General features: G+C 47.9%; 1 protein-coding gene across 1 annotated transcript in view; it reads right to left on the bottom strand.

Moving 5' to 3' along the window:
• Window positions 1–27,206, bottom strand: part of LOC139758962 (uncharacterized) — a 131,518-nt gene that overhangs the window by 12,070 nt on the left and 92,242 nt on the right. Inside the window, 2 exon segments of the mRNA XM_071680791.1 lie at window positions 3,637–4,346; window positions 4,348–5,684. Of these exon segments, the coding sequence (XP_071536892.1) occupies window positions 3,637–4,346; window positions 4,348–5,684 (2,047 nt within the window).

Here is a 27,206-nt window from a genome sequence, read left to right as displayed (position 1 = left end):
AACCCGTCTGCTTGTCTACATGTCTGTTGGTCATGTCTATTACGGCAGGACAAGACAAGTGTCTGGGAAAATTGTTATCAGTTGTTCGCATTCTGTCTGTCTCTTACAGGCAACTCAGATATTTTGTCTCTTGTCTCCTTGTCTGTAGGAAAAATGGCTATTATCTGTCCCTTCCTAAGTTTTTTGCAGTCAAAACCGCCTTTGCCAATCCCCTGTTTGCTTGTCTGCAGCAAAAACTCAGTTGTCCTCTGTTTCCTTTTGTTAAAAAGACATCTTTTGCCCCTTGTCTATTTGTTTGCAGCAAATCAGGCTGCTGTCTACTCACTGTTTGCTTGTTTTCACCCATACAGACGATCGTTCACACACTGTCTAGTTGTTTATATCTTGTACTTGGTGTGGAGGTCCAGTCCCAGTGAGGCGCATGAACCGTTGAAGACAACCACTAAAGACCTGCTGGTATGATCTGTTTACCTGGTGCAGCGCCTCTGGCGGGGGGACGACGAGATAACAGGACCCAACCATGGCCGTTTCTCGCGCCACGGATCGTCGTCTCTTAGGTTTAATGTCGCTTGTTAGAGCAGCTGGCCAAACCTTACCTCACGACGCTGGAGAAGCAGAAATGACGAGGAGAGTACGAGAATGCGTGAGGGAAAATTAGATATTGTAAGTGTCTTTAGAGGACAAAATAAAGACACTACTTTTCTCGTAAAGACGAGGACTTAAGAACACTAAATCTCTGTTTAACATCATTCTAATGGCAAATTTCTATTCAGATTTACCACAAACTCGGCATCAAGCAGAAGAAATTAAACTGAAGTTTCGACTCTCCAGCATTTCGCAGTAAAGACCAGGTTAGAAATTCCTGCTTTTGAGAATCTTCGAGATTTTCTTAAAGGAACGATTTTCAGGCATAAGTTGAAGGACGGATTCAGAATGCTGATGACGTTTCCGGCGGACTTAACAGACCGGAACGCGACCCAACTCTCCTCCATCATTTGGCTGAAGCGTTTGAATTCACGACGTTGGTAAAAACATTTGGGGGAAATCGACATTTGCACTGGAGTGGCCGCCTGTCTCTTTTAATCCATCTGTGCACACGTTCCCCAGTAGAACTGTTCCTAAAAATTCCTCTCATGGTGAAGGGCTGGGATCCTGATCCCAGGATACGCCTCAAGGGTGGGACAATACGTATCCCAGCGAGGTAAAGTATTGTCACAACAATAGATCAATATCCTGAAGGAAGGAAGCGAGTCTTGCCCTCCCAGGAAGACGGATAGGACGCCTCCTATTGGCTGCCGCCTGGAGCCCAGCTCCACCACAAACTACTGACGGAGTGATCGGGAAATAACAGTGGTGGTAGTGGTGGTGGTAGTGGTGGTGGTAGTGGTGGTGGTAGTGGTGGTGGTAGTGGGGGTAGTGGTGGTGGTAGTGGTGGTGGTAGTGGTGGTAGTGGTGGTGGTAGTAGTGGTGGTAGTAGTGGTGGTAGTGGTGGTAGTAGTGGTGGTAGTGGTGGTGGTAGTAGTGGTGGTAGTGGTGGTGGTAGTGGTGGTGGTAGTAGTGGTGGTAGTGGTGGTAGTAGTGGTGGTAGTGGTGGTGGTAGTGGTGGTAGTGGTGGTGGTAGTAGTGGTGGTGGTAGTGGTGGTAGTGGTGGTGGTAGTGGTGGTAGTGGTAGTGGTAGTAGCGGTGGTAGTGGTGGTAGTGGTGGTGGTAGTGGTGGTAGTGGTGGTGGTAGTGGTGGTGGTGGTAGTGGTGGTAGTGGTGGTGGTAGTGGTGGTAGTGGTGGTGGTAGTGGTGGTAGTGGTGGTGGTAGTAGTGGTGGTAGTGGTGGTAGTAGTGGTGGTAGTGGTGGTAGTAGTGGTGGTAGTGGTGGTGGTAGTAGTGGTGGTAGTGGTGGTAGTACTGGTGGTAGTGGTGGTGGTAGTGGTGGTGGTAGTAGTGGTGGTAGTGGTGGTGTGGTGGTAGTGGTGGTGGTAGTGGTGGTGGTAGTAGTGGTGGTGGTAGGTGGTGGTAGTGGTGGTGGTAGTGGTGGTAGTGGTGGTGGTAGTGGTGGTGTGGTTGTGGTAGTGGTGGTGGTAGTGGTGGTGGTAGTGGTGGTAGTGGTGGTAGTGGTGGTGGAGTGGTGGTAGTGTGTGGTAGTGGTGGTGGTAGTGGTGGTGGTAGTGGTGGTGGTAGGTGGTGGTGGTAGTGGGTGGTAGTGGTGGTGGGTGTAGTGGTGGTATAGTGGTGGTGGTGTAGTTGTGGTGGTAGTGGTGGTGGTAGTGGTGTGGTAGTGTGGTGGTAGTGGTGGTGGTAGTGGTGGTGGTAGTGGTGGTGGTGGTAGTGTGGTGGTAGTGGTGGTGGTAGTGGTGGTGGTAGTGGTGGTGGTGGTAGTGTGGTGGTAGTGGTGTGGTGGTGGTGTGTGTGGTTGTGGTGGTAGTGTGGTGTGTGGTTAGTGGGTAGTGGTGGTGGTAGTGGTGGGTAGTGTGGTGGTTGTGGTGGTAGTGGGTGGTAGTGGTGGTAGTGTGGTAGTGGTGGTAGTGGTGGTGGTAGTAGTGGTGGTAGTAGTGGTGGTAGTGGTGGTGGTAGTGGTGGTAGTGGTGGTAGTAGTGGTGGTAGTGGTGGTGGTAGTGGTGGTGGTAGTGGTGGTAGTAGTGGTGGTAGTGGTGGAGGTGGTAGTGGTGGTAGTGGTGGTAGTGGTGGTAAGGATAATGACTATACTACCAGCTGTGGTGAGTAACTCTGGCGTCCATCATTAAGTCAATTTACTTAAAGATGATTAAGCAGCTTATTCAAGTGACGTTAATCGGTCACGCTTAATGATCACAACGAGTAATATTAATCTGGTTTAAGGTCTACCTGAAGCTTGTCTTGTGATATGAAATGATTTTTCTCCATCATGGATCATTAAGGGTTTTGATAAATGGTTGTCAGGTTGGGTTACTCGTTTGTTATGAGTGATTATCTGGGGAGATAAACGACTGCTAAGGTAAGGCTCTCGGGGAGGATAATGTACGACCATCAGAGGTAAGGTTCTCGTGTCTGGGGGAGGGCTGGGGTGGTTGGACGACCTTGGGTGTACGACTGATGTGGTCGTAGGTATTACGTTCATGAAGAGGACCAAGTGTACTATGGTCGTCAGTAGGTAGGTGGGTAGAGGAGGAGAGAGGGAGTTTAGAGAGAACAAAACTGTAGGCCTGAGTAGTGGGGAGGTTATAGACCTGAGTGGTGGGGAGGTTAGGTTATAGACCTGAGTGGTGGGGAGGTTAGGTTATAGGCCTGAGTAGTGGGGAGGTTATAGACCTGAGAGGTGTGGAGGTTAGGTTATAGGCTTGGCTGGTGGGGGAATGAATTAACCTCAATCATTCATACACATTTGCACAATGATAATTATATATAGCATCATCATGGTCATATATCACATCATTATGATTATATATAGCATCATCATGGTCATATATGATTATGTATAGCATCATCATGGTCATATATGATTATATATAGCATCATCATGGTCATATATGATTATATATAGCATCATCATGATCATATATAGCATCAATTTTTTTCACATTAATCTTCTAGGAACATTCCATCTGGATCTTCGCACTGGATGATCACATGACGACCCCCTCCTCCCCTCTCTCCACATGTACTCACGCTGTTTCCTCCGCGTCGTCGTCCGCTTCGTCGTTGTTGTGGTCGTCAAGGTGGAGGGGTCGTGGTGGGGGCGGGGGGACCCGGCTCCTGAGGGAGCACCAGCAGAGCATGACCGTCACCAGCACGAAGGTCACCAGGTTGGCCAGGGACGTGAGCAGGACGACCACCACCAAGTCGTAGGTACTGTAGCAGCTGCTGGAGGAGGAAGACGGGGAGGCCGAGGTGCTGGATGTTGACTGAATTCCTCTGAGACTTCTCTCACGCGCAGCCGCCGACGGAGGGTGGTGGACTATGGACCCCAGGGGCGTAGACATTAAGTAGTTATCTTTATTCATGTCTTGTTCTCGGAGGTCATTTGGTTTTCCTAAGAGCTGAGGTGTCGAGGGGATTTCTCCGTCCACGTGTCCAACATCAGCGTCAGCGGAAGGGGGGCCACCCCATCCAGTGCCCTCGTCAGACTCAGGTCGTACTTCGGCTGGGGCCGCCCCGTCGGACACATGAGGAAGGGGCTGGGAGGTGTCTGCGTCGGTCGCGGGGTCCTCTACCACGGCCCTGTGAGCGTCGCTTCTCAGGCTCTCACTGATCTCAGACGTCGCAATCCGTGTACGTCTCTGAGTCTCGGTGGTGAGTTGGTCTTCGACCATCTGTCTCGCTGAGAGACTCGTCGGGCTCAGGAGAGACTTGGAGACGTTTTCATAACTCTCATTGCCGGTGATTCCCTCTCAGCGGGACCATCGTGGACTGCGAGGAGTTTTTAAGCGAGGTGTTAGGGTTGAGGCGTGACGCGCTGAGACTCTCGCTCCCGAGTATTATCGCCTGGCGCTTGTAGGATTCCGAGGGATCCCGGCTGGGATCCTGAGGCTTTCCTGTGACGTTAGGACCAGGGCTGCCGGATGAGGAGGATTCCGGAAGCGTCGCGACAGAGACCGTTGGATGATCTCGGGCAGGAGGGAGGTGGATAGAGGTTGTCTGTACTGTGGCCTTCACCTCGACTCCAGCCGGTATGGAAGAACTGAGGGAGATCCTGTGAACCGCGTCCTGATCCGTTAATATCCTCAGCGCTCCTTCATCATCCAGATTAGGGTTTAGAAAATTGTCTTGGTCCGTGGTAGGAGTGAGTAAGGAGGCGAGGCTATGGGGCGGAATGGTCCCCTGGGAGGCGCTAGGATGGGCGTCAGGGTTAAGAAGTGGTTCCTCCGTCTCAGGAAACTTGGGAGGTGATGATGGCTTGTTGGGGTCGTCAGCAGGGGTCGTCCAGGACTCCTCTTGATTTTCTTGCCTGTCATCATCTCCTGAACTGAATTTTGATGACGGTTCAGGATGGAGGACGTTCTCCGTCGTGGTCTGTTCGTCCGCCGCCGACAGATGTGAGAGGCTCTTGCGTAAGGAATGGGTCAGATCCTCAGGTCTGGGGTCCTGATGCTGAACGTGATGCGCTCTGTCATCTCCCTGAAGAGTTCTCCTGTCCTGCATTTCGTGAAGGACGCCGTCCATTCTGAGATCAGTGTCCAGTAAGAGAATTTCTCTGTTCTCTTTCTCCCGTCGCCTCTTGCCGTGTCGGAGCCTGTGTCGTCTGCGAGGCACTCGACCCCACTCGGACCAGCTTCTCTCATCCGTCCTGCTCCATCTCGGAGAATATGGGAGAGGAAGCAGGTCCTCTAAACCTTTCCCGAGGCGTTCGTTGTGAGGCCTCTCCCCTCCCAGGTCCCCAAGATGTCCTGGAAGGGGCTCGAAGGGCGGCACAAACTCTCGCACTCTTCTCCTCCTGCGTGAGGGATGTAGGGTTGCGACACTTTTAGCTAAAGTGTTGAGGCTTTGACTGACATTTTCTTTGCTTTGTGTTTCTTTGCTCTTTTTCGCCTTGGGTTGACTTCTATCTTCGGCGACTACTGGAGAAGCCCCAGGGGTGTCGTAGAACCCCCGGGGCGTGACTGGTGGGCCAGGGAGGGGAGGAACTGGGGGGTGTGGGGGCAGTAAGAGGTTCCATCCTCTGGGGACTCCCTCCTCCGGCACCGACAGGAGGCCCAGTCGTCCAGCATCCGAGCCATCTGCAACCAGAGAAGAAAGTGTCGTTAGTCAAGTGATATATAGACGAACGAGCAACGCAAACGTGGCTTCAGGTTCTGCCATGAGTCAGGACTAGAGAGAGAGAGAGAGAGAGAGAGAGAGAGAGAGAGAGAGAGAGAGAGAGAGAGAGACTCTGGCAGGTGATTATCTTAAACTATCATTCATGTATGGCGTTCGTTAATCATGTACTGGTCATGAAGCTCTTCATCAACAAGTAAACAACCATTATAAGGTTTCTGCAGAGAAGATCAACAAACAGTTCTGAATGGCGTAAGGTCACTGTGGGCCATGACAGGTCATGAAGGTCACTGTGGGCCATGACAGGTCATGAAGGTCACTGTGGGCCATGACAGGTCATGAAGGTCACTGTGGGTCATGACAAGTCATGAAGGTCACTGTGAGTCATGACAGGTCACGAAGGTCACTGTGAGTCATGACAGGTCATTTCCAGTCATTTCGAGCTACGCAGTTGGGACAATTTTGGGATAATTTACTACCAGCTTGGGACAGAGATCGGATAATCAATCAGAGGTCACCGGGGGTTAGTTGGGGTCATTAAAAGTAGCATTCCAGCACACTGGCTCACTGTGAATAATGTTCTAAGATCCAGAAGTTAGGTTATACTGGGTTCACCTTAGGTCAAGACAGCCGACGCTGGGTCACCTCAGATCATGATTGGCTATACTAGCTCATTTATGGGTCAAGTTAGGCTACTGTGGGTCAACCTTGGTCAAGCTAGGTCACTGTGGGTAAACCTAAATCAAGTTAGGTCACTGTGGGTCAACCTGAGTCAAGTTAGGTCACTGTGGGCTAACTTGGATCAAGGTAGGCTACTGTGGGTTATTCTGGATCAAGTTAGACAATGTCAGGTTGAGTAAGGTTAAGTTAAAGTTGTAACCACGCGTCCGATGCAGCAGTGTTTGCTCTCTTTCTTTTTTCTACAGGTATTACTTCGGTTTCCTCCCCAGAGAACTGTCTGGTTGTTCGCCCCTGCTTTAGCTACGCTACATAATCCCGTACAAGATACAGTGTACATCATTATCGTAGTAATGGGTCGCGTCAAGATGATGACCCACTCCATTTTTCTACCATTAGTATCTGTAAGCTCTGATAGATTGTTTACGAAATTCTCGTTCCATTATCTCAAACATCTGTCGCCAGTGGCTTCAAATGGCGCAGGAGGAGTGGTGAGACGGAAGCCCCACGGTACTTGTGCTGGAGGGATGAAGGAGGGAATGAGGTAAAGTCTCACGGCTGTCAGGCGCAGTATGCGCACTTGTGTGTCGGGTGAGAGCCAGGGATTGCTTGAGTGACTGACGGGTATGGTGATGTAGCCATCTGGGTTCAGGCCCACCATGCTGTGGGTCGACCTGCCCACCATGCCGTGGGTCGACCTGCCCACCATACTGTGGGTCGACCTGCCCATCGTACTGTGGGTCGACCTGCCCACCATGCCGTGGGTCGACCTGCCCACCATACTGTGGGTCGACCTGCCCACCATACTGTGGGTCGACCTGCCCACCATACTGTGGGTCGACCGGCCCATCATACTGTGGGTCGACCTGCCTACCATACTGTGGGTCGACCTGCCCACCATACTGTGGGTCGACCTGCCCATCGTACTGTGGGTCGACCTGCCCACCATGCCGTGGGTCGACCTGCCCACCATACTGTGGGTCGACCTGCCCACCATGCTGTGGGTCGACCTGCCCACCATACTGTGGGTCGACCGGCCCATCATACTGTGGGTCGACCTGCCCACCATAATGTGGGTCGACCTGCCCACCATGCTGTGGGTCGACCTGCCCACCATACTGTGGGTCGACCGGCCCACCATACTGTGGGTCGACCTGCCCACCATAATGTGGGTCGACCTGCCCACCATACTGTGGGTCGACCTGCCCACCATACTGTGGGTCGACCTGCCCACCATACTGTGGGTCGACCTGCTCACCATACTGTGGGTCGACCTGCCACCATACTGTGGGTCGACCTGCCCACCATGCTGTGGGTCGACCTGCCCACCATGCCGTGGGTCGACCTGCCCACCATACTGTGGGTCGACCTGCCCATCGTACTGTGGGTCGACCTGCCCACCATGCCGTGGGTCGACCTGCCCACCATACTGTGGGTCGACCTGCCCACCATACTGTGGGTCGACCTGCCCACCATACTGTGGGTCGACCTGCCCACCATACTGTGGGTCGACCTATACTGGACGGAGGTGAGGTAGATGGGTCAGGAAGGTGCACGTTAACTACATCTCACTGCACCCTCGACGTCACCTTCACTACACCCTCGACGTCACCTTCACTACACCCTCGACGTCACTGACCTTTGGTCTGACTTACTCGAGTCACGTCGAGCAAAATACACCTGTTTATGGAGGATGAATTTGGAAAAAGAACAAGAAAACTGAGCGAAAACCAGGAACGCCGACATGGTTGAATGAGGGTAGTACGTCTTCCTCCTCACTATCACTCCTAGTCATGTTCGCGACGTAAGGTACGCACGTTACGCTCACCTTCACTTTACAAATCTCAAAAGTTACAAGCTCAGACAGCGGACAGACGACCTAAAGCCCCAATAACCAACCCATCAAAGTCTAGATCTCCAACACCATTATCTAGAGCAGTTTGAGCCCTGCAGGTCATCAAACTCTTCAAAAATCGTATTATTTTGTGTAAATTCTTTCCTTGAATATCTAAGTTACGTCATAGTCATCTTCTGAAGGTCACCCCTCCAGCTTCATCTCCCTCAAATATCCGTCCTTCGCCAGCTCTCTGGAATCACCAGATCCTTGATAACAGAGATAACAAAATCCATGACCTGTAAGTGGCCTCCATTACCCTGGCTTTAGAACTCAAAGTCGACCAATTTCCGTCTCGAAACTGAATTTGTATTTTTTCTCCGCTGGGCAGGTCAAAGGTCACTTTTTATGGCAGTATTGTCGTCATATTTTCCTCCTCACATTAACATATATTTGTCTTCCTCAGTTCCTCCCCGACAGTGGAGGACGACAGTATCTCTCAACCGTGCAGAGGAAACACGTTATAGAGGACAGTGGAGTCTAGGGAGCTCCTCCTCCACTGCCTAACAGTGACTCGTGATGATGAGGAACAGTAGGAGGTCTGTGTACAGGGTTGACACAAACTGTCGAACCCTGGTCCGTGACAACAATAGAAGGCCTCCCAAACCAGGCGACCTAGAGACCCGGGTAAACGGTCAGCACAGGTCAGGAGGTGACAGTCAGGTCACCCGGGTAAACGGTCAGCAAGGGTCAGGAGGTGACAGTCAGGTCACCCGGGTAAACGGTCAGCAAGGGTCAGGAGGTGACAGTCAGGTCACCCGGGTAAACGGTCAGCAAGGGTCAGGAGGTGACAGTCAGGTCACCCGGATACACGGTCAGCACAGGTCAGGAGGTGACAGTCAGGTCACCCGGGTACACGGTCAGCAAGGGTCAGGAGGTGACAGTCAGGTCACCCGGGTACACGGTCAGCACAGGTCAGGAGGTGACAGTCAGGTCACCCGGGTACACGGTCAGCACAGGTCAGGAGGTGACTGTGACCACGTGACGGGGGAACGGGTCTAACACTACCCACTTGTACCACATCAACCTTGCAAGAAGTGCGGGAAATGGTGGAGTGTGGCCTGTGTGTGGCGGCGGACCTTGCAACGCTGGTGCTGGAGACAGGAGGGGACCCATCGCCGGGGATCTGCATTGATGCCTGGCTAGACAAGTCGAAGGGTCGGGGGAGGCGCTGGTGGGGGGCACTGTGTTGCACGGGTACCTGGGTGGCTGAGGGAGTGGAGGGCGGTGAAGACATCGCTCTGTTGTGGTTTAGAGATGTAAAGGTAAGGGGGTCTGGGTCGAGATGCGTCACACGCGATCGTTAGCCCGAGCCTGGAACAGCAGCGTTGACAATAAACAAAGAGGAGAATGACCCGAGGTGGTGGTGCATCAGTTCTGATGCCACAAGAGGTGGACAGTTGCCCCGGAAAATTGTCGTATGAGGCGTCGGCGACCGGAGTGTCCTCACCTTGAACATGGCTGACGTCTGTAGTGAACCAGGATATCTAACTGAGGCGTTGGGTCACCAGGGGAGGAGGCTGGATATTATTCATGGCAACATTGGCGCATTTATATAGTTCTTATGGTTGATGATCAGTGAGGACATAGAAAGATTCCAGACCTTCTGGGAAATGCCGGACTGTTGCTTGATAGAGCGCTATGAGTTCCCTGGCAGACGACAACTCCTGCAGCAGCAGCAGCAGCAGGTGAGGGGCGTGTCTGTAGGGGCTCGTGGGCGGCAGCAGGAGGGGCCAGTAGAGGACGTGTCCAAATTTCGTTTTTGGTTGTGGTGAAGACAGTGACCCAGGAGGGTCATTCCTCTCGTCCACTCCCTCCTCCAGGCTGTGGCTGCCTCCCAGACACCCGCTGCCCCGGGAGAGACATGGAGGGAGGCCAAACAAACACATCTTGGGGGTTGACCCGGATCCTGTGTTCTTGTTACCGTGTAAAAAGCCGACATTATACAACATTTTCCTCAGTTCTCTCCACTTTAATCTTCCTCTTCTCCTTAACATACATTAGTACATTTTCTTCTTATCATACTTTCTTCTCTTTTCTTATCACTCTCCTCTTTTGTTTCATCATTTTTTGATATGTGCATTTCAGCATCTAGACATATGAGTGTGTGTGTGTGTGTGTGTGTGTGTGTGTGTGTGTGTGTGTGTGTGTGTGTGTTTTATCAATTTTCCTGATATAAGGTTTAAATTTCTTTCTCTGTCATTCTGTTTTCCTGTATGTATGTATGTATGTATGTCTTTTTGTCTTTTTGTCTGTCTGTCTGTCTGTCTGTCTGTCTGTCTGTCTCTCTCTCTCTCTCTCTCTCTCTCTCTCTCTCTCTCTCTCTCTCTCTCTCCTTGTCAGTGGTTAGATCCCAACGGAATCCGTATTTTTCCTAAGGGTTCACCTTTAATTAAGTGTGGTTTATAACAGAGAGAGAGAGAGAGAGAGAGAGAGAGAGAGAGAGAGAGAGAGAGAGAGAGAGAGAGAGAGAGAGAGAGAGAGAGAGAGAGAGAGAGAGAGAGAGAGACTGCCTCCCAGATCTGTCTTGCTCTTGGTGAAGAAATCGTTCCAGTTTTCTTGACCTGTTCCTCAACAGGTCAACAAGCCAACACATGTCTTCTGCCACAGCTCTCCCAGCCCATGGGACACAACTTGCTCTGCCTCGCAACACAAGAGATTGTAAGTGTTTCTTACGAGCGTCAGCGGGCGCTCCAGCAACACTTAACTCTCTCTCTCTCCCTACCTTGGTAACACTGGCTAGTGTACACTTTGTTTTGATGATGCATCTTGCACACTGTCCTCCTTCTTCTGCATTGTCCTCCTCCTCCTGCACTGTCCTCCTCCTCCTGCATTGTCCTCCTCCTCCTGCAGTGTCCTCCTCCTCCTCCTCCTCTTCCACTGTTCTCCTCCTCCTACACTGTCCTTCTCCTCCTCCTCCTCCTCCTCCACTGTTCACTGTCCTCCTCCTCCTCCTCCTCCACTGTTCTCCTCCTCCTACACTGCTCTCCTCCTCCTGCATTGTCCTCCTCCTCCTGCAGTGTCCTCCTCCTCCTCCTCCTCTTCCACTGTTCTCCTCCTCCTACACTGTCCTCCTCCTCCTCCTCCTCCTCCTCCAGTGTTGACTGACAATTCCGGGGCAGTGTTCCCCCTGTGTTGTAGGGGTCACGTCACTCTGCTCCGTGATTGAGTTTTCTCTTGTGTGTTGAAATGTGGAGGACGCCTGGTGGTGGTGGTATGGTGATGGTGATGGTGATGTTGTAGTGATGGTGTCGGTGGAGGCGGTGCTGGTGATAATGGTGGTGGTGGTAGTTAGTACAGATCCCTGGCATGTCAACATGAACTATGTACTACGTCAAACTACCCTTTCCCATGGTTTCACAGATGAACAAACTTACATTCACGACAAATATCAAGTTCCACACGAGTTTGAACTTCCCTGAACACGGAATAAAGTTCCCTGAAAACGGCATAAAGTTCCCTAAACACGGTATAAAGTTCCCTGAACACGGTATTAAGTTCCCTGAACACGGTATAAAGTTCCCTGAGGGTTCAGCCTTGCCTGCTGGTGGGTCACAGTTCTCAGGATCTGTTTAGGTGCTGCTATTCTTAGCGTTATTATTTACCTTATGTAAAAGCCTTGACAGACGTGGCCTCTCCCTCCAGTTAGACGAGAGAGAGAGAGAGAGAGAGAGAGAGAGAGAGAGAGAGAGAGAGAGAGAGAGAGAGAGAGAGAGAGAGAGAGAGAGAGAGAGAGAGAGAGTATTTATGTACAGTCACATAAGCTTACATGGTTGGAAAGCATTTTGTCTATCATTATGCATACTACAATACTGTCTTATTGCTACGATATGCTTCCCTTGAGGAAGGGGTGTATGGCCTCCCCCAGCACCGTACAGCACACACCCTAAGGGAAGGAGTGAAAGTCTTCACAATACAAACTCTGGCTTACTCTCACAGCTCTCCCCTGACGTGGCTCCCACACTCTCCCTTACTCTCACAGCCCTCCCCTGACGCCGGTTCCCCACACCTTTCTTCTCTCATCATTTGTCTCTTTCTTATCCCATCATGCCTTCTTCACTCACACTCACTCGCTCTCACAAAACACCTAGAGCGATAATGTATCTCTCTCTCTCTCTCTCTCTCTCTCTCTCTCTCTCTCTCTCTCTCTCTCTCTCTCTCTCTCTCTCTCTCCTTCCCTCCCTCCCTCTCCAGCCACTCTCCCGCGGCAAGCCATACCAGTCGAGTCTTGGAGGATCCCTAGCAATAAGGCAAGAGATATTAGCTCAGATCAGATCACTCTGCAGATTACGATGCCATAGGCAAAGGGATCCAATCCCTTCCCTTTCTCCTCACACTATAGACAATATGGCCTCAGGTCAGACGCTCCTGATCCTCTTCTCTCCCTCCACACCTCACTTCCTCTTGTTTACTTCCTCTTTATTCCTCTACCGATTCATCTTTTCCTCACCTCCATGAGGATGATCATAGTCCTTCGTAAGGTTCAAGGTGATGTTTATGTAAATATCTTTAAGTATTTTTCGTTGTTGTAATTGTAACTGTGTTTGTGTATCACTCTGCACTTATCTCTCTTCTTGTTCATCGTTTAAGTACCATTTTCGTTCTGCTTTGAGGAAATATTCCACATCTACAGAGGAGTTATTCACCTCCTCCCCTTCCCCCTGGTATCACATTCATTCAACCATTCCTCTCCGTCTGACATGATTCTCTCTCTCTCTCTCTCTCTCTCTCTCTCTCTCTCTCTCTCTCTCTCTCTCTCTCTCTCTCTCTCTCTCTCTCTGGTCTACAGGTATCATTTCGTCCACTACTCTCGCAAGTTTTCTTGTGTCTATCCTACCCACTGAGGCTTGGCATAGTGAGGCGCACTGGCTGCTGCTTCCCCTGGCTTCTGTGGAGGGACGAACCACACGAAGATTGACCTTTATGATACTTCCTTCTTTCTCTCTTACAGTTAAGCTCTTGAATTATCATACTTCTTTCATATTTCTTTCCTCCTGTAACCTAACCACCTGCAAGAGTCGGGTGTACAAAAAGCAGATAATCCTCCTTTTCAGTTTCACATATGAATTATTATATACATAGGAAACACTGGGGCTCGTGTCACGTTGACCATCATAGAAAATGTATATGTATAAAACTATTTCCTCGAGCATCTGTCTACCAAATTCTTCTCCTGTTTCTGTATTCCTGTACTTCTGTATCTATCTATGCTCCCCACATCCTCACATCCAGGGTACGAGCATCGTCACTGATCATTGTCACTGATCACTGTCACTGATCACTGTCACCGATCATTGTCACTGGTCATTGTCACTGATCATTGTCACTGATCACTGTCACTGATCATTGTCACTGATCATTGTAATTGATCACTGTCACTCATCACTGTCAGTGATCATTGTAATTGATCATTGTCACTTATCACTGTCACTGATCTATCATTAACCATCGTAGATGTGGTCCGTCAGCCAGACCAAACCTCTCAAGTTCAGACAACTTTCGTAAGTTGGAAGGTAAACAGTACAACTCCCATTTTCTATATAATGATCAACGTTTAAGTAAAACTGATTGTGTTCGAAAACTATATCTAAACTGTTATGAATATAAGAATATTGGTTTATGTTGTATTTTATGCATCATTCTATATAGAGATATCTTCTATATCTTTATATACACGATCCATACTTCCCCTTCCCCCTTACGCTCCCCCTTCCACAATCCCCCTTCACACTTCTCCCTCCACACTCCCCCACATCCCCCTCCACACTCCCCCACATCCCCCTCCACACTCCCCTACATCCCCCCTCCACACTCCCCTACATCCCACCTCCACACACCCCCACATCTCCCCTCCACACTCCCCCACATTCCCCCTCCACACTCCCCCACATCCCCCTCCACACTCCCCCACATCCCACCTCCACACTCCCCCACATCCCCCTCCACACTCCCCCACATCCCTCTTCCACACACATGGAAGAATATATTAGTGGTTCTGTAACCAATTTTCGTTTTGTAAACAGAGACGAAATTATGAGACCATTCGATTATTCACATCTTTTGAATTATCAGTCGTGTATAAAATTGTATGATAATCTTTCATTGAATAATCTGGCGGTAGATGATTCAACCATAATGTTTTGTTGACTTTCAATCCCAGAATGTTTGGGTTTGAGCAATGGAAGTTGAGGGAACATTATCTGTACACAGCACACATGGCCCCATGCCCAGGTATGACGCATAGTATATGTAGGTATAATATATATATATACAGAGAGGAATATGTGTGAAGAGTCACATATACCACATACACAAAGGCAAACACAACATTCAGATAATACAGATATACAAATGCACACACAACTATCTATATATTCTACAGAACACACACACACACACACACACACACACACACACACACACACACACACATACACACGCACACACACACGTCTAGATATTACGTAGGAAATATAAAGAAAATGGTTTAAGGGAGAAGCAGATTAAAGTAAAGAAAAAGATGGAAGTGAGGTAAATGGAACACGTGACAAGGTAAATTGAGGAGACTGGGGAGGAAGAAAGTGGGAAGAACTGAAGAAAATGTAGCAAATATTGAAGATAACAAAACACTTGGGAAAACGGACAACAGATGTGGGAAAAACTGCAAATAGGAAAAGAGAAAGATGCGTGAGAGAGGCGACTAGCAATGGAGAAAACTGGAGGAAAGAAATATGAATCATGAGGAAGCGGAGATAATGGAAGCTGAGAAAATTGAAAAAAAAAATAGATATAAAAGAGAAAATGGAAGTAAATATTGGAGGAGGAGAACAAACTGAAAACGGAATAAAGACACAAACATCGAGGAGGGAGATAAACTGGCGTAACACAAGAGAAAAACGAAGAGGCCTTCTTAACGAAGAGGAGAGAGAGAGAGAGAGAGAGAGAGAGAGAGAGAGAGAGAGAGAGAGAGAGAGAGAGAGAGAGAGAGAGAGAGAGTGTGTGTGTGTTTTGAGTCACCGTGAATATCAAGCAGTGGATCGCATCTGGAACTGGCGAGGCGGAGCAAAATATTCTCAGCTCTACATTTCTTACTTTACCCAAATCTCCAAATCTCTCTCTCTCTCTCTCTCTCTCTCTCTCTCTCTCTCTCTCTCTCTCTCTCTCTCTCTCTCTCTCTCTCATCATTCTGACGATAAAGCAGCGACATGACAGTAAGATATGAGCATCCTTCATAAAGTTACAAAATACGTCGATGGTCTTAGATACTTCTATACTATGTTACAGATGCAATACGTGACACATCTAGAATGAATTATTTGGATATTTTATATTTTTGTAGGAGTAATAGTCTCTAGTGGACTTTGTAGTCTACGAAGTTAGTATATCAGAAATCCAATGGTTCTCCAAAGTTGCCATGTAGTAAATTTTGAGGCTTAGTGAAGGTTGGGAGGCTGGGAAAGGTTGCAGGCTAGGGAGGGTTGAAGACTAGGAATACTTAGAGTCTAGGGAGAGTTGGAGGCTAAGGAGGGAAAATAGGGTAGTTTGGGACACCTCCAAATCTTCCAGGCTACCAGAGAGAGAGAGAGAGAGAGAGAGAGAGAGAGAGAGAGAGAGAGAGAGAGAGAGAGAGTTTAAGTTAGTTTAGGCCTCCCTCCAAAGCCTCCCAGCAAGATTGGAGTTAAGGGAGAGAGAATTTAAGCTAGTTTGAATCTGCCGAACCCCCCACGCGGTCCAACTTTCACACTATCTCACTCTCTCACTTCTGAAAGTTAGTCTTGTTTTGTGGACCAAACTTTTTCTCTCTTTTATTTCACTTTTTCTTATCTCTTACTGTTTGACAGACTGGCTCCTTCAACACGTGTCTGGGTATCTCAATCTCTCTCTGTCTCTACATTCCAATACTCCGTCTGTCCGTCTGTCTGTCTGTCTGTCTGTCTGTCTATCAGTCACGGCCCGGATGTGACGCAGTGCGGGTAGCCAGATCTGATTTCTTCACCTGCAGGACTGCCAGAGGTTACCAGGGTAGAGGTATGTTCAAGGGTCGTACCGTCGTGTTCAAGGGTCGTACCGTCGTGTTCAAGGGTCGTACCGTCGTGTTCAAGGGTCGTACCGTCGTGTTCAAGGGTCTTACCGTCGTGTTCAAGGATCGTGCCGTCGTGTTCAAGGGTCGTACCGTCGTGTTCAAGGGTCGTACCGTCGTGTTCAAGGGTCGTGCCGTCGTGTTCAAGGGTCGTACCGTCGTGTTCAAGGGTCTTACCGTCGTGTTCAAGGGTCGTACCGTCGTGTTCAAGGGTCTTACCGTCGTGTTCAAGGGTCGTGCCGTCGTGTTCAAGGGTCGTACCGTCGTGTTCAAGGGTCTTACCGCCGTGTTCAAGGGTCGTACCGTCGTGTTCAAGGGTCTTACCGTCGTGTTCAAGGGTCGTACCGTCGTGTTCAAGGGTCGTACCGTCGTGTTCAAGGGTCTTACCGTCGTGTTCAAGGGTCGTGCCGTCGTGTTCAAGGGTCGTACCGTCGTGCTCAGATTGATGGCTCATATTAGGGATGCTATAAAGACTAACTAGTGCGTCTGTCTCATGCAGATAGTGAAGATGTTGAGTGACGGTGATAGTGAAGATGTTGAGTGACGGTGATAGTGAAGATGTTGAGAGCGACGGTGATAGTGAAGTTGTTGAGTGACGGTGATAGTGAAGATGCTGACAGTGAAGGTGATGACAGACAAGTAGCCACACAAACACACAGACAGACCAGGTCAATAGATAAGCGAGAGGTTCTGCTTATCTGAACACGTCAGACATATACAGATACAAACTGCTGTGATGAAGATATCCGAGACACAATTTATATAATCAATGCAAACGTAGATAATGTTTATTAATGTAAGAAAATATAAATGTTAGAACTAAGATTGTATGAGAGAGATGATCTGATTCATATTCACAGATAACTACCTAACGAGGTCGTTAAGTCGTTTCAAGCTTGAAGTCAGTTACATGTTATCAGAAGTGGACTTCATTGCATCTGTCTATCTATATATCTATCTAGATGTGTATATATCTATCAAAATAAGGATGTCGGTTCAAAGGTCAACTCAATTTCGATTGTTTGATGATGATTATGATGATATTGATGATATTATACTAATATCATCATCACTACTATCGTTATTACTGATATAAAGAATACCAGTGATGATATCAATGATAGTGATGATAAGAATGATAACAATAATCATGACCTCAGATGATAAGATTCCAGAGAGGTCAAGGATGACGTCGATGTATTGATGTTTGCAACGTCATCATCCAGATACGTGTGTCGTATAGTGACCTTTACGCCTCCTGGTATTTAAAGGTCAGGTCAGTGTCAATAATGCAGTAGTGATCGGCTGCCAACACAGCTCCCGACCATTCGGGTATTTGTCCTGAAGTCGGGGAGGAAAAGTAACCTCCCCCCCCGAAAGCGCCCCTTGAATTGGTCGGGGGGAAGATGGGGGGGGGGAGGGGGGGTTTGTTCGGTGTTTCAGTTTCACGAAAGTCGACTATATAATGACCTGAGGGGAAATGAAACATGAAACTTTAAGGCATGACAGAGAAAGTTTCGTACCTTCATACAGTCATAGAGAATCAGATAATATGGTTAACCTAGGCTTTAGCAGTGGAGGAGAGAAACGATGGGGTTCGAAGCAGTGAACTTTCATTTTCTCTGGGGTTTTCAAAAACTCGCCAGCCCAAACCTACCTCAAACTCGTCCCCTCCAAGTTCTCTAATTGCGCGCTAATTATGAGATTAATTAGTCTCCAGGGGTCAAACTGGTTTATTTCTTTTCTCATTAGAGAAACGAGAAACTTTACAACTCATTTTAAGCCTCATAGTAATTAAGTAACCTCATCAGAGTCTCATAGCATGATATGAAAGCGGGCTTACACTCACAGATTCATGAGAACTTTAATCTCATAGCCTCATGGCAAGGTACTTACGGTCAGTCCCTCATAAAGTATTGTGAGGCAGACATTGCCAGCATCTCTCACCAGATATTAGTCTTCATATAAGTCTCTAAACAACGAGACCCAAGACTTACATGTCTCACACTATGAGATAATCATGAGGCAGGTCTCTTACCATGAAATGTTCATGAGTACTCTCTCTCATTATAAGAGTAGCTCCTGAACAAATGCTCATGTAATATGAGTTCATGAGAAGTGGCCCTCATGCGGGATTTTCAAGGATGAGAACTCTAAATACTACTGAATATGTTCTCATTAAAGCGTTCATGAGGACACACCGTTATGTTCGTGAGGTCTGTTTTTGGTTTATGAGAGATCTTATGAGTGTTCATGACGTGCCTCGAGTTATGAGATTTCATGAGGTGTTCATAAGACCCCTCGGGTTTATGAGGGAGTTCATGAAGTTTTCATGAGGCTCTTCTGGTTTATGGGGTAGTTCATGAGGTCTCGTCTGTCATGCACCAAGTTGTCGTTATGAGCTGGTGACGCTTTCCCGATACAGACCCTCACCCGATACAGACCCTCACCCGATACAGACCCTCACCCGATACAGACCCTCACACGATACAGACCCTCACACGATACAGACCTAAGACCCACACACACTTACAGACCCTCACACGATACCGAAACCCTCACACGATACATGACCCTCCCCGCGCCTCACAACGACACAGACCCTCTCCAGACAGACCCTCATCAACGATCAGAAACCCTCACCCGATACAGACCCTCACACGATACAGACCCTCAAACATACAGACCCTCACCCGATACAGACCCCACACGATACAGACCCTCACATGAGAAACTCTGACAGCTTAAAGATGATTGGAGTGAGGATGAATGAGAGAGATGGAGAAGAGAAGAGAGAGAGAGAGAGAGAGAGAGAGAGTAGAGAGATGAGAGGAGACGAGAGAGAAAGAAAGAGGAGAGAGTTGAAAGACTCTCCTTCTGAGAATGGTTTACACACACACACACACACACACAGCACACACAATATATATATATATGTATATATATATATATATATATATATATATATATATATACATATATCCACCATGGATGGCCACATGAGACAGCCGTTCGTACCATCCTCAGAATCCGGGACAAATCCACTTGTGCGAACGGTTGCCAGACGTCGTGTTATCACGAACGCTGCGCCAGGCTCGTGCAGCATAACACACGTTAATAGACTGTGGTATTATCAACCCTCTGGCTGGAGGCCGTGAATGGGGTCAGTAAATAGGGTCAGTAAATAGGGTCAGTAAATAGGGCTGGTGAATAAGGCCCTAACGTATGCAGGCAGGCAGGCCAGGGACGGACCTGAACGGATCATACATCAGGAAACTGTATACAATACAAATACATGCAATACAGTAAGACTGTATTTAACATGTATTCCCTACTGTCATGACTACTTTCCTTTCGCTTTGATTTATAAGGTAAATTAACATGGTACAGGTTGGTACATTAACATGGTACAGGACGGTTCATTAACATGGTACAGGATGGTACATTAACATGGTACAGGACGGTTCATTAACATGGTACAGGATGGTACATTAACATGGCACAGGATGGTACATTAACATGGTACAGGATGGTACATTAACATGGCACAGGATGGTACATTAACATGGTACAGGATGGTACATTAACATGGTACAGGACGGTTCATTAACATGGTACAGGATGGTACATTAAGATGGTACAGGAAGGTACATTAACATGGCACAGGAAGGTATATCAACATGGTACAGGATGGTACATTAAGATAGTACAGAATAGTACATTAACATGGCACATGAAGGACGTACTATTGTCGTGCTCAAGGGTCGTACCGTCGTCGTGCTCAAGGGTCGTAGCGTCGTCGTGCCCAAGGGTCGTACCATTGCCTTCAAGAGATCATGGTAAATCTCTCTGCTGAGTCATCCTTCACTACACAATATATGACCGTATCATGTGTTATTCTCCTTTATAAATAAACTGTCACTTTTCATGTAGTCCTTCACGCCAGCGCCCGCCCTCTTCCTTCTGATCACGTGAAATTCTCTCTTATTTATACAGTCGGTCTCCACGGCGCCCTGCGTCTCCTTCACATCCACCAAGCTTTATGTTGTTTACGTCTGATGAGTTCCTTCACATCCACCACACTCTGTTGTTACATCTCAAGTGTTCTTTCACATCCGCCACACCCAGTTTATATATATATATATATATATATATATATATATATATATATATATATATATACCAAACAGAATGTATTCAGGCCACAAACAGCGGGTTTGATCGCTTTAAAACATCTTTCACAAGACTGTGATCCAACTCAGGCCTCTCAGCTCAGCCAGAGTCTCACTAAACTTGCATCTAAGCTCCACGTCCCCAGCCGAGACAATGCCACACTACACCAAACTTTAGAGTCGAAAATCATACAGAGTCCTTCCACAAATAATGGTCTTAGTGACTGTGTGGGATTTAATGGTCTTTTAGTCGAGGGTTCCATTAATCAAGGTGACAGAGGGGGAGGGGAGGAGAAGGGGAGGGAAGGAGAAGGGGAGGGAAGGAGAAGGGGAGGGAACGGGAAGGGGAGAGGAATGTCTTCTGGATTGGGGTGTCTGGTGGATTGGGGGGGGGGGGTGACAGATCTATCTACCGCCGGGAAGGAGAGAAATTTTGGTGTATCAAGAAAGGAGTTGAAGGGGATAGATTGATCACTTCGGTTTCTGATCGCTAAATTGATCACCCCGTCTCTGAATCATTGGTTCCTTTGATCATTTTTTGGGTTCTGGTCACTGAGATGTACATATCACTCTGGGTTTTGATCGCTGGGATAGATTAATCACGCTGGGTCTTAGTAATTGGGATAGACTGATCACTCTGGGTTCTGATCACTAGGGTACATAGACGACTGATGATTAGATTAGATTAATCGCTTCCAGTACAAGGATAGTCAGTTGTATCTTCAGTATGAGACAGAGAACATGATTAATATAACTCTGAATTCGTATTAGAATTATACAGGTTGTAGAATACTGCGTGTCAGGCCAGAGCAAAACTGAAATGTGTTCAGCACAGGATGGACCAGACTGTACCAGATGGACCAGCTGTACCAGATGGACCAGCTGTACCAGATGGACCAGACTACCACATCGACCAGCTGTACCAGATGGACCAGACTGTACCAGATGGACCAGCTGCACTAGATGGACTAGACTGAACCAGATGGACCAGCTGTACCAGATGGAGCAGCTGTACCAGATGGACCAAACTGTACCAGATGGACCAGCTGCACTAGATGGACTAGACTGAACCAGATGGACCAGCTGTACCAGATGGAGCAGCTGTACCAGATGGACCAGCTGTACCAGATGGACCAGACTACCACATCGACCAGCTGTACCAGATGGACCGGCCTGTACCAGATGGACCGGCCTGTACCAGATGGACCAGACTGTACCAGATGGACCGGGCTGTGGACACGTCACGTCGCCATAACTAGTTACAGTGTTTCAGGGAGGCAGGAGAGTGTAGTGTGGTGTAGTGTGGGCTCAAGTTTGAGAAGTTTCCCACAGCAGCAGGTGTAGCGCCGGGGGAGCTTCCCATCCCAAGGGGGGGAGGGGGGGAGGGGGGGTTACATGATACACCCAAAGTTTTGATGAGTCGACGGGGAAAAGTTTATACGTCACTCTGGGATATGTGCGTCCCCTGGGACGACTGTGTCCCACCGCCGGAGCCTCACTGCGACGGACGTCAAGGACGACAGACGTCAAGTGCGACGGACGTCAAGGACGACAGACGTCAAGTGCGACGGACGCCTAAGACGACAGACGTCAAGGGTGACGGACGTCAAGGACGATAGACGTCAAGTGCGACGGACGACAAGGACGACAGACGTCAAGTGCGACGGACGACAAGGACGATAGACGTCAAGTGCGACGGACGACAAGGACGACAGACGACAAGGGAGATTTTATTGTCTATGTTGATGAAGGGCGACGTGAACTACGATGTGGGTTAACCGCCTCCCTGAGGTGCCCCCTCCCCAACCCCGAGGGAAGGATGAACAGCTGAGTGAACTGAGGGCAGACTGCCCCGTCCACGTTTCCAACCCACAGTTGGTAGCGCTACCCACCCCACCACGTGGGCCCAGAAGGCCCTGTGAATATATCTCACATTAATGGAGAAAGTTTTAAAGAAAACTGACCGATATATTTCCATATATTCGTGAACATTTCTGAATTTTTTTATGAAGAAGAATTCAAGTGAGAGTTTATCGTCCACGATAAATTGTTTATATATGTGTATTTTATTGCCTAAGTATGGCACCAGACTGGCTCTCATTAAGGCTGTTAATTCCATTCTTCAGCCAGTAATTAAGTTCTAATACTCTAACAATTAGTGGCAGGATAATTATCTATCACTGAGATATGGGTTGAGTTCTCTCTCTCTCTCTCTCTCTCTCTCTCTCTCTCTCTCTCTCTCTCTCTCTCTCTCTCTCTCTCTCAAACCTCCTTTTCGTTTGTTTTCTTCCCTCTCCTCTCCCTCCCTCACTCTCCCACAGCCCAGGGTCACACCATACAGATCTTCTGTTAGCAGATCTTTCATGCACTTTCCTAGCGACTTCAAAGACACTTGTTAGCCTTAGAACATCTTTTCCGCTGCTTCAAAACCACATTAGAATTTTAGGGACAAGATTGGTTGGTTAACTGGTCATAAGGCTATCAACTGCCAGGGTTGTTAGACCCGACATCGTCAACATGTAACCACCAGTCGACACATGTTGACCACAGTGACTGCCCATGTGAGATGATAGCCAGGTATGTACACACTGCTGAGGCTGCTCACTAGGTGTACAGTCACATGTTCCTAGCTGTCGTCTTCATGACACACACACACACACACACACACACGCCCTTTGATCATCATTATGACAAATGACATAATATAAACAATTCTGAAATTTCATATATGGTGAGGAGAGATTACTAGATTATATCTTAACTTGCATCGTTAACTTCCGGTTTGATGCATCAGGAAGATAAATCAATCACTACCAAATGATTATTTCTGACTATCGAACAGTAGAACTCACTGGCAATAATGTCTGAAAAATGTAAACAATCTCTTCCTGTGACTCATGCCGGCCCCGTCCCACGCATATTTCTCGCTAAATTTCCTGTGTGCCGCCCGCACGTTGCCAAACCTATTATCGCCCCATCTAAGCCGGCCAAATAGCGGATCTAAACCGCTCAGACGGTGGGTGTTACTTGAGATCCCATCTCCGCTATCCCGGACACCAGTTAAAGCGGGCGTAATCCCTCCCGAGCAAGAGAGACTGACCGTTGTAAGCTGATGCAAATCCTCGCTCGGTGGCCCAGGGTAAGCAGCAGGAGGAGGCCCCGCCCACAAGGTGTGAGGCTCGGGAGGCCGCTACTTAAAAATGTCTTTGTCCAAATATCTTTGGAAAGTATTTTCCTCACTTCCGTTTCTCTGCTGTACGATCTTGTCTCACAGAAAATTACACAGAATCGGTTTAAGCAAATTTCTTCAGCGTTATGTAAACATCTCACTTTAACGTGATGTTTGGCAAATGGTTCTGCCAGAGTGGACTAAGTGTTCTAGGATATTTTCTAATAGAATTTCCTTACTGAACTGTTGACACAATCAGATGCATCTACAGACATGAAATTTTTGGCCCTCTAAGATTCATTTACATCATAAGTCTTGATGAATTGAGTAATTGTGTTGTATGATATAAGAATGCGCTCCTGTCTGTCCATCCGTCCCCTGTCTATATCCATGGAGAGAAAGTTGCCAGATGCACGATGATCAACCCCCCCCCCCCCCACATATATATGCCGATAATTTATCCATTTTCTCGGCAGAATAAAAAACATTGGTCGTTAGGGTGAAAAACTTTAGGGGAAAATCTTTATTGCTGAAGAAGAAGGTGCTGCCTGGAAAATTGGAAGTATGGCGAGGGAAAATTGCCGGGAAATGGTTGTACTACTGAACAATGCCATCCGCCGTTCTGAGTTCGGTGGCCAGGGAGGGAGAAGGTGGTGGTGGCGGTGAAAGAGGATGTGGCAGCCCTCCACAGAAGCGAGCAGACGAGGGCCCGGAAGGCTTGAATCTGCTAGTAATGACTAGAAAGTACTCTGGATAACTTAAACCAGTCTGAAACATATTGCTTGATATACTTTAACAAAACATTAATAAACTAAGAAAGGTTTCGGATTGTTTCGAGAAATAAAGGATTACTTTGAAATTCCCTGATTCGCGAGTACAGGAACGGTGAATACATGGGACCTTACGACCCTTGAGAACGACGGTACGACACTTAGGTATAATAGCCCTTAAGGGTCAGGTCAAAGGCCAGGGGAGCTAAGGAGATATAAGGAACCCGGAGGCAACGAAGGATACAAGAACAGACAACACAGAATTATGGACAAGATAAAAAGAGAAAAATTAGGTGAGAAAGGTATATTTAAGGGGGGAAAGATGGAAAATAAAATAAGCTAAGGGAAGAAGGGAACGTATGAAAGAGAAGAATGCGTAGTTATAGAGAAAAAAGAGAACCAAAAACAAAGAGAAAAAATTGAAAATACAACAGCTGAAAAGACAGTTGTATAGGCACACTGATGGCACGTCTAGGGTGACTGTCAGGAGCTAGGGTGAGGAAGGTCCTCGCATTCTTCAGGGAGGTAAATGAAGGAGGCACATCCTTCAGGGAGGAGGAGTTATGGCTTCTGCAAGATCTATGTGTCTTGTGTAGGAAAGTCCACACACTCAACCTGTGTGTGTGTGTGTGTGTGTGTGTGTGTGTGTGTGTGAACTGTAGCCATCTATCAACCCCACTTTCTCCCTGGTTAGTTTTAAAAAACGTAGGGTCGTCCAGCATGTAGGGTCGTCCAGTATGTAGGGTCGTCCAGTATGTAGAGGTCGTCTAGTATGTAGGGTCGTCCAGTATGTAGGGTCGTCTAGTATGTAGGGTCGTCCAGTATGTAGGGTCGTCTAGTATGTAGGGTCGTCCAGTATGTAGAGTCGTCCAGTACGTAGGGTCGTCAGTATGTAGGGTCGTCTAGTATGTAGGGTCGTCCAGTATGTAGAGTCGTCAGTACGTAGGGTCGTCCAGTATGTAGGGTCGTCTAGTATGTAGGGTCGTCCAGTATGTAGGGTCGTTCAATATTGAGTGATTATTACGATTATAAAGATAACTGGACACAGGGAACTGAGAATCATTAATCAAACATTATTGTTGAAGCAGCGGATCCTGGCGAGGGTCGTGACGACAGCAGTATCTTGCCTTGATGAGAGAGAGAGAGAGAGAGAGAGAGAGAGAGAGAGAGAGAGAGAGAGAGAGAGAGAGAGAGAGAGAGAGAGAGAGAGAGAGAATTTCTAAGTCAGTACAGAAACAAAACATGTTTTCCCTTTGGAAAATTTATGAAACAAAGTTGATAGAAATTTTAGTCATACAGAAAATAAAGACAAAAGAAAAAAAGGAAAAGAAAAGACAATGTAAACATGAGGGTTGTGATGTTACAGAGTTGTGACGTTACAGAGTTGTGACGTTACAGAGTTGTGACGTTACAGAGTTGTGACGTTACAGAGTTGTGATGTTACAGAGTTGTGATGTTACAGAGTTGTGATGTTACAGAGTTGTGACGTTGTGACGTTACAGAGTTGTGACGTTACAGAGTTGTGACGTTACAGAGTTGTGACGTTGTGACGTTACCAGGAGTTGTGACGTTACAGAGTTGTGGTAACGTTACAGAGTTGTGACGTTGTGATGTTACAGAGTTGTGACGTTACAGAGTTGTGACGTTACAGAGTTGTGATGTTACAGAGTTGTGATGTTACAGAGTTGTGACGTTACAGAGTTGTGACGTTACAGAGTTGTGATGTTAAAGAGTTGTGACGTTACAGAGTTGTGACGTTACAGAGTTGTGACTTTACAGAGTTGTGACGTTGTGACGTTACAGAGTTGTGACTTTACAGAGTTGTGACGTTACAGAGTTGTGACGTTACAGAGTTGTGACGTTACAGAGTTGTGACGTTGTGACGTTACAGAGTTGTGACGTTACAGAGTTGTGACGTTACAGAGTTGTGACGTTACAGAGTTGTGACGTTACAGGAACATAATAGTAAAACTAGATTTTGTACAAGAGTTTAGCCAGGTGATGTAGAGTTATGACCGCGGTCAATAACATGTAGGGAGGGGGGCCCCCCTCCCCCCCCGTCCCTGGCTCTCTTGATGAATGAACTCTTTGTGGTGTGATGAAGGCCCCGGGGGAGGAGGGGGGACTCCCTTACTGGGACTTCCTTTTACGGAGGAGTAAAGGGAGGGGAGAGGAGGGTGAGGAGGAGGGAGGGGAGGTGAGGAGGAGGGAGAGGTGGAGGAGGCAGAGCTGGGCGAGACAGAGGGACAGGTACAGAGCAGGACGAGGAAGGATTATGAACACCAGAGAAATCTCAGGTAGCGATGGAAGCAGGAGGGGGAGGTGAGGGTATTGTAACACTAGCCCCCCATCTTCTACAGGAGGGACAGGGTGTGGGGTTCCCTTTGTTAGGTTAGGAAGTAAGGGGGAGAGGAGAGAGTGCCCAGGTACTGCTGAGAGGGAGAGATGGTAATGTGTGTGTGTGTGTGTGTGTGTGTGTGTGTGTGTGTGTGTGTGTGTGTGTGTGTGTGTCTGTGTGTGTGTGTTCATACCACATCATTTTCACTGTGAAAATAAAGCATCACTTTCACTCTTGGCTCATGATGTCATCGTCCCTGTCACCACAAGCCCCTTCACCTTCACAACCCCACCTTCACAAGCTCACCTTCACAACCTCACTTTCATAACCTTACCTTCATAACCTCACCTTCATAACCTCACCTTCACAACATGGACGAATCAC

This window comes from Panulirus ornatus, chromosome 32, assembly GCF_036320965.1.
Source record: "Panulirus ornatus isolate Po-2019 chromosome 32, ASM3632096v1, whole genome shotgun sequence".
Taxonomy (NCBI): Eukaryota; Metazoa; Arthropoda; class Malacostraca; order Decapoda; family Palinuridae; genus Panulirus; species Panulirus ornatus.
The sequence above is the reverse complement of the archived record's forward strand: the minus strand, read 5'-3'. Positions and strand labels throughout refer to the sequence as shown.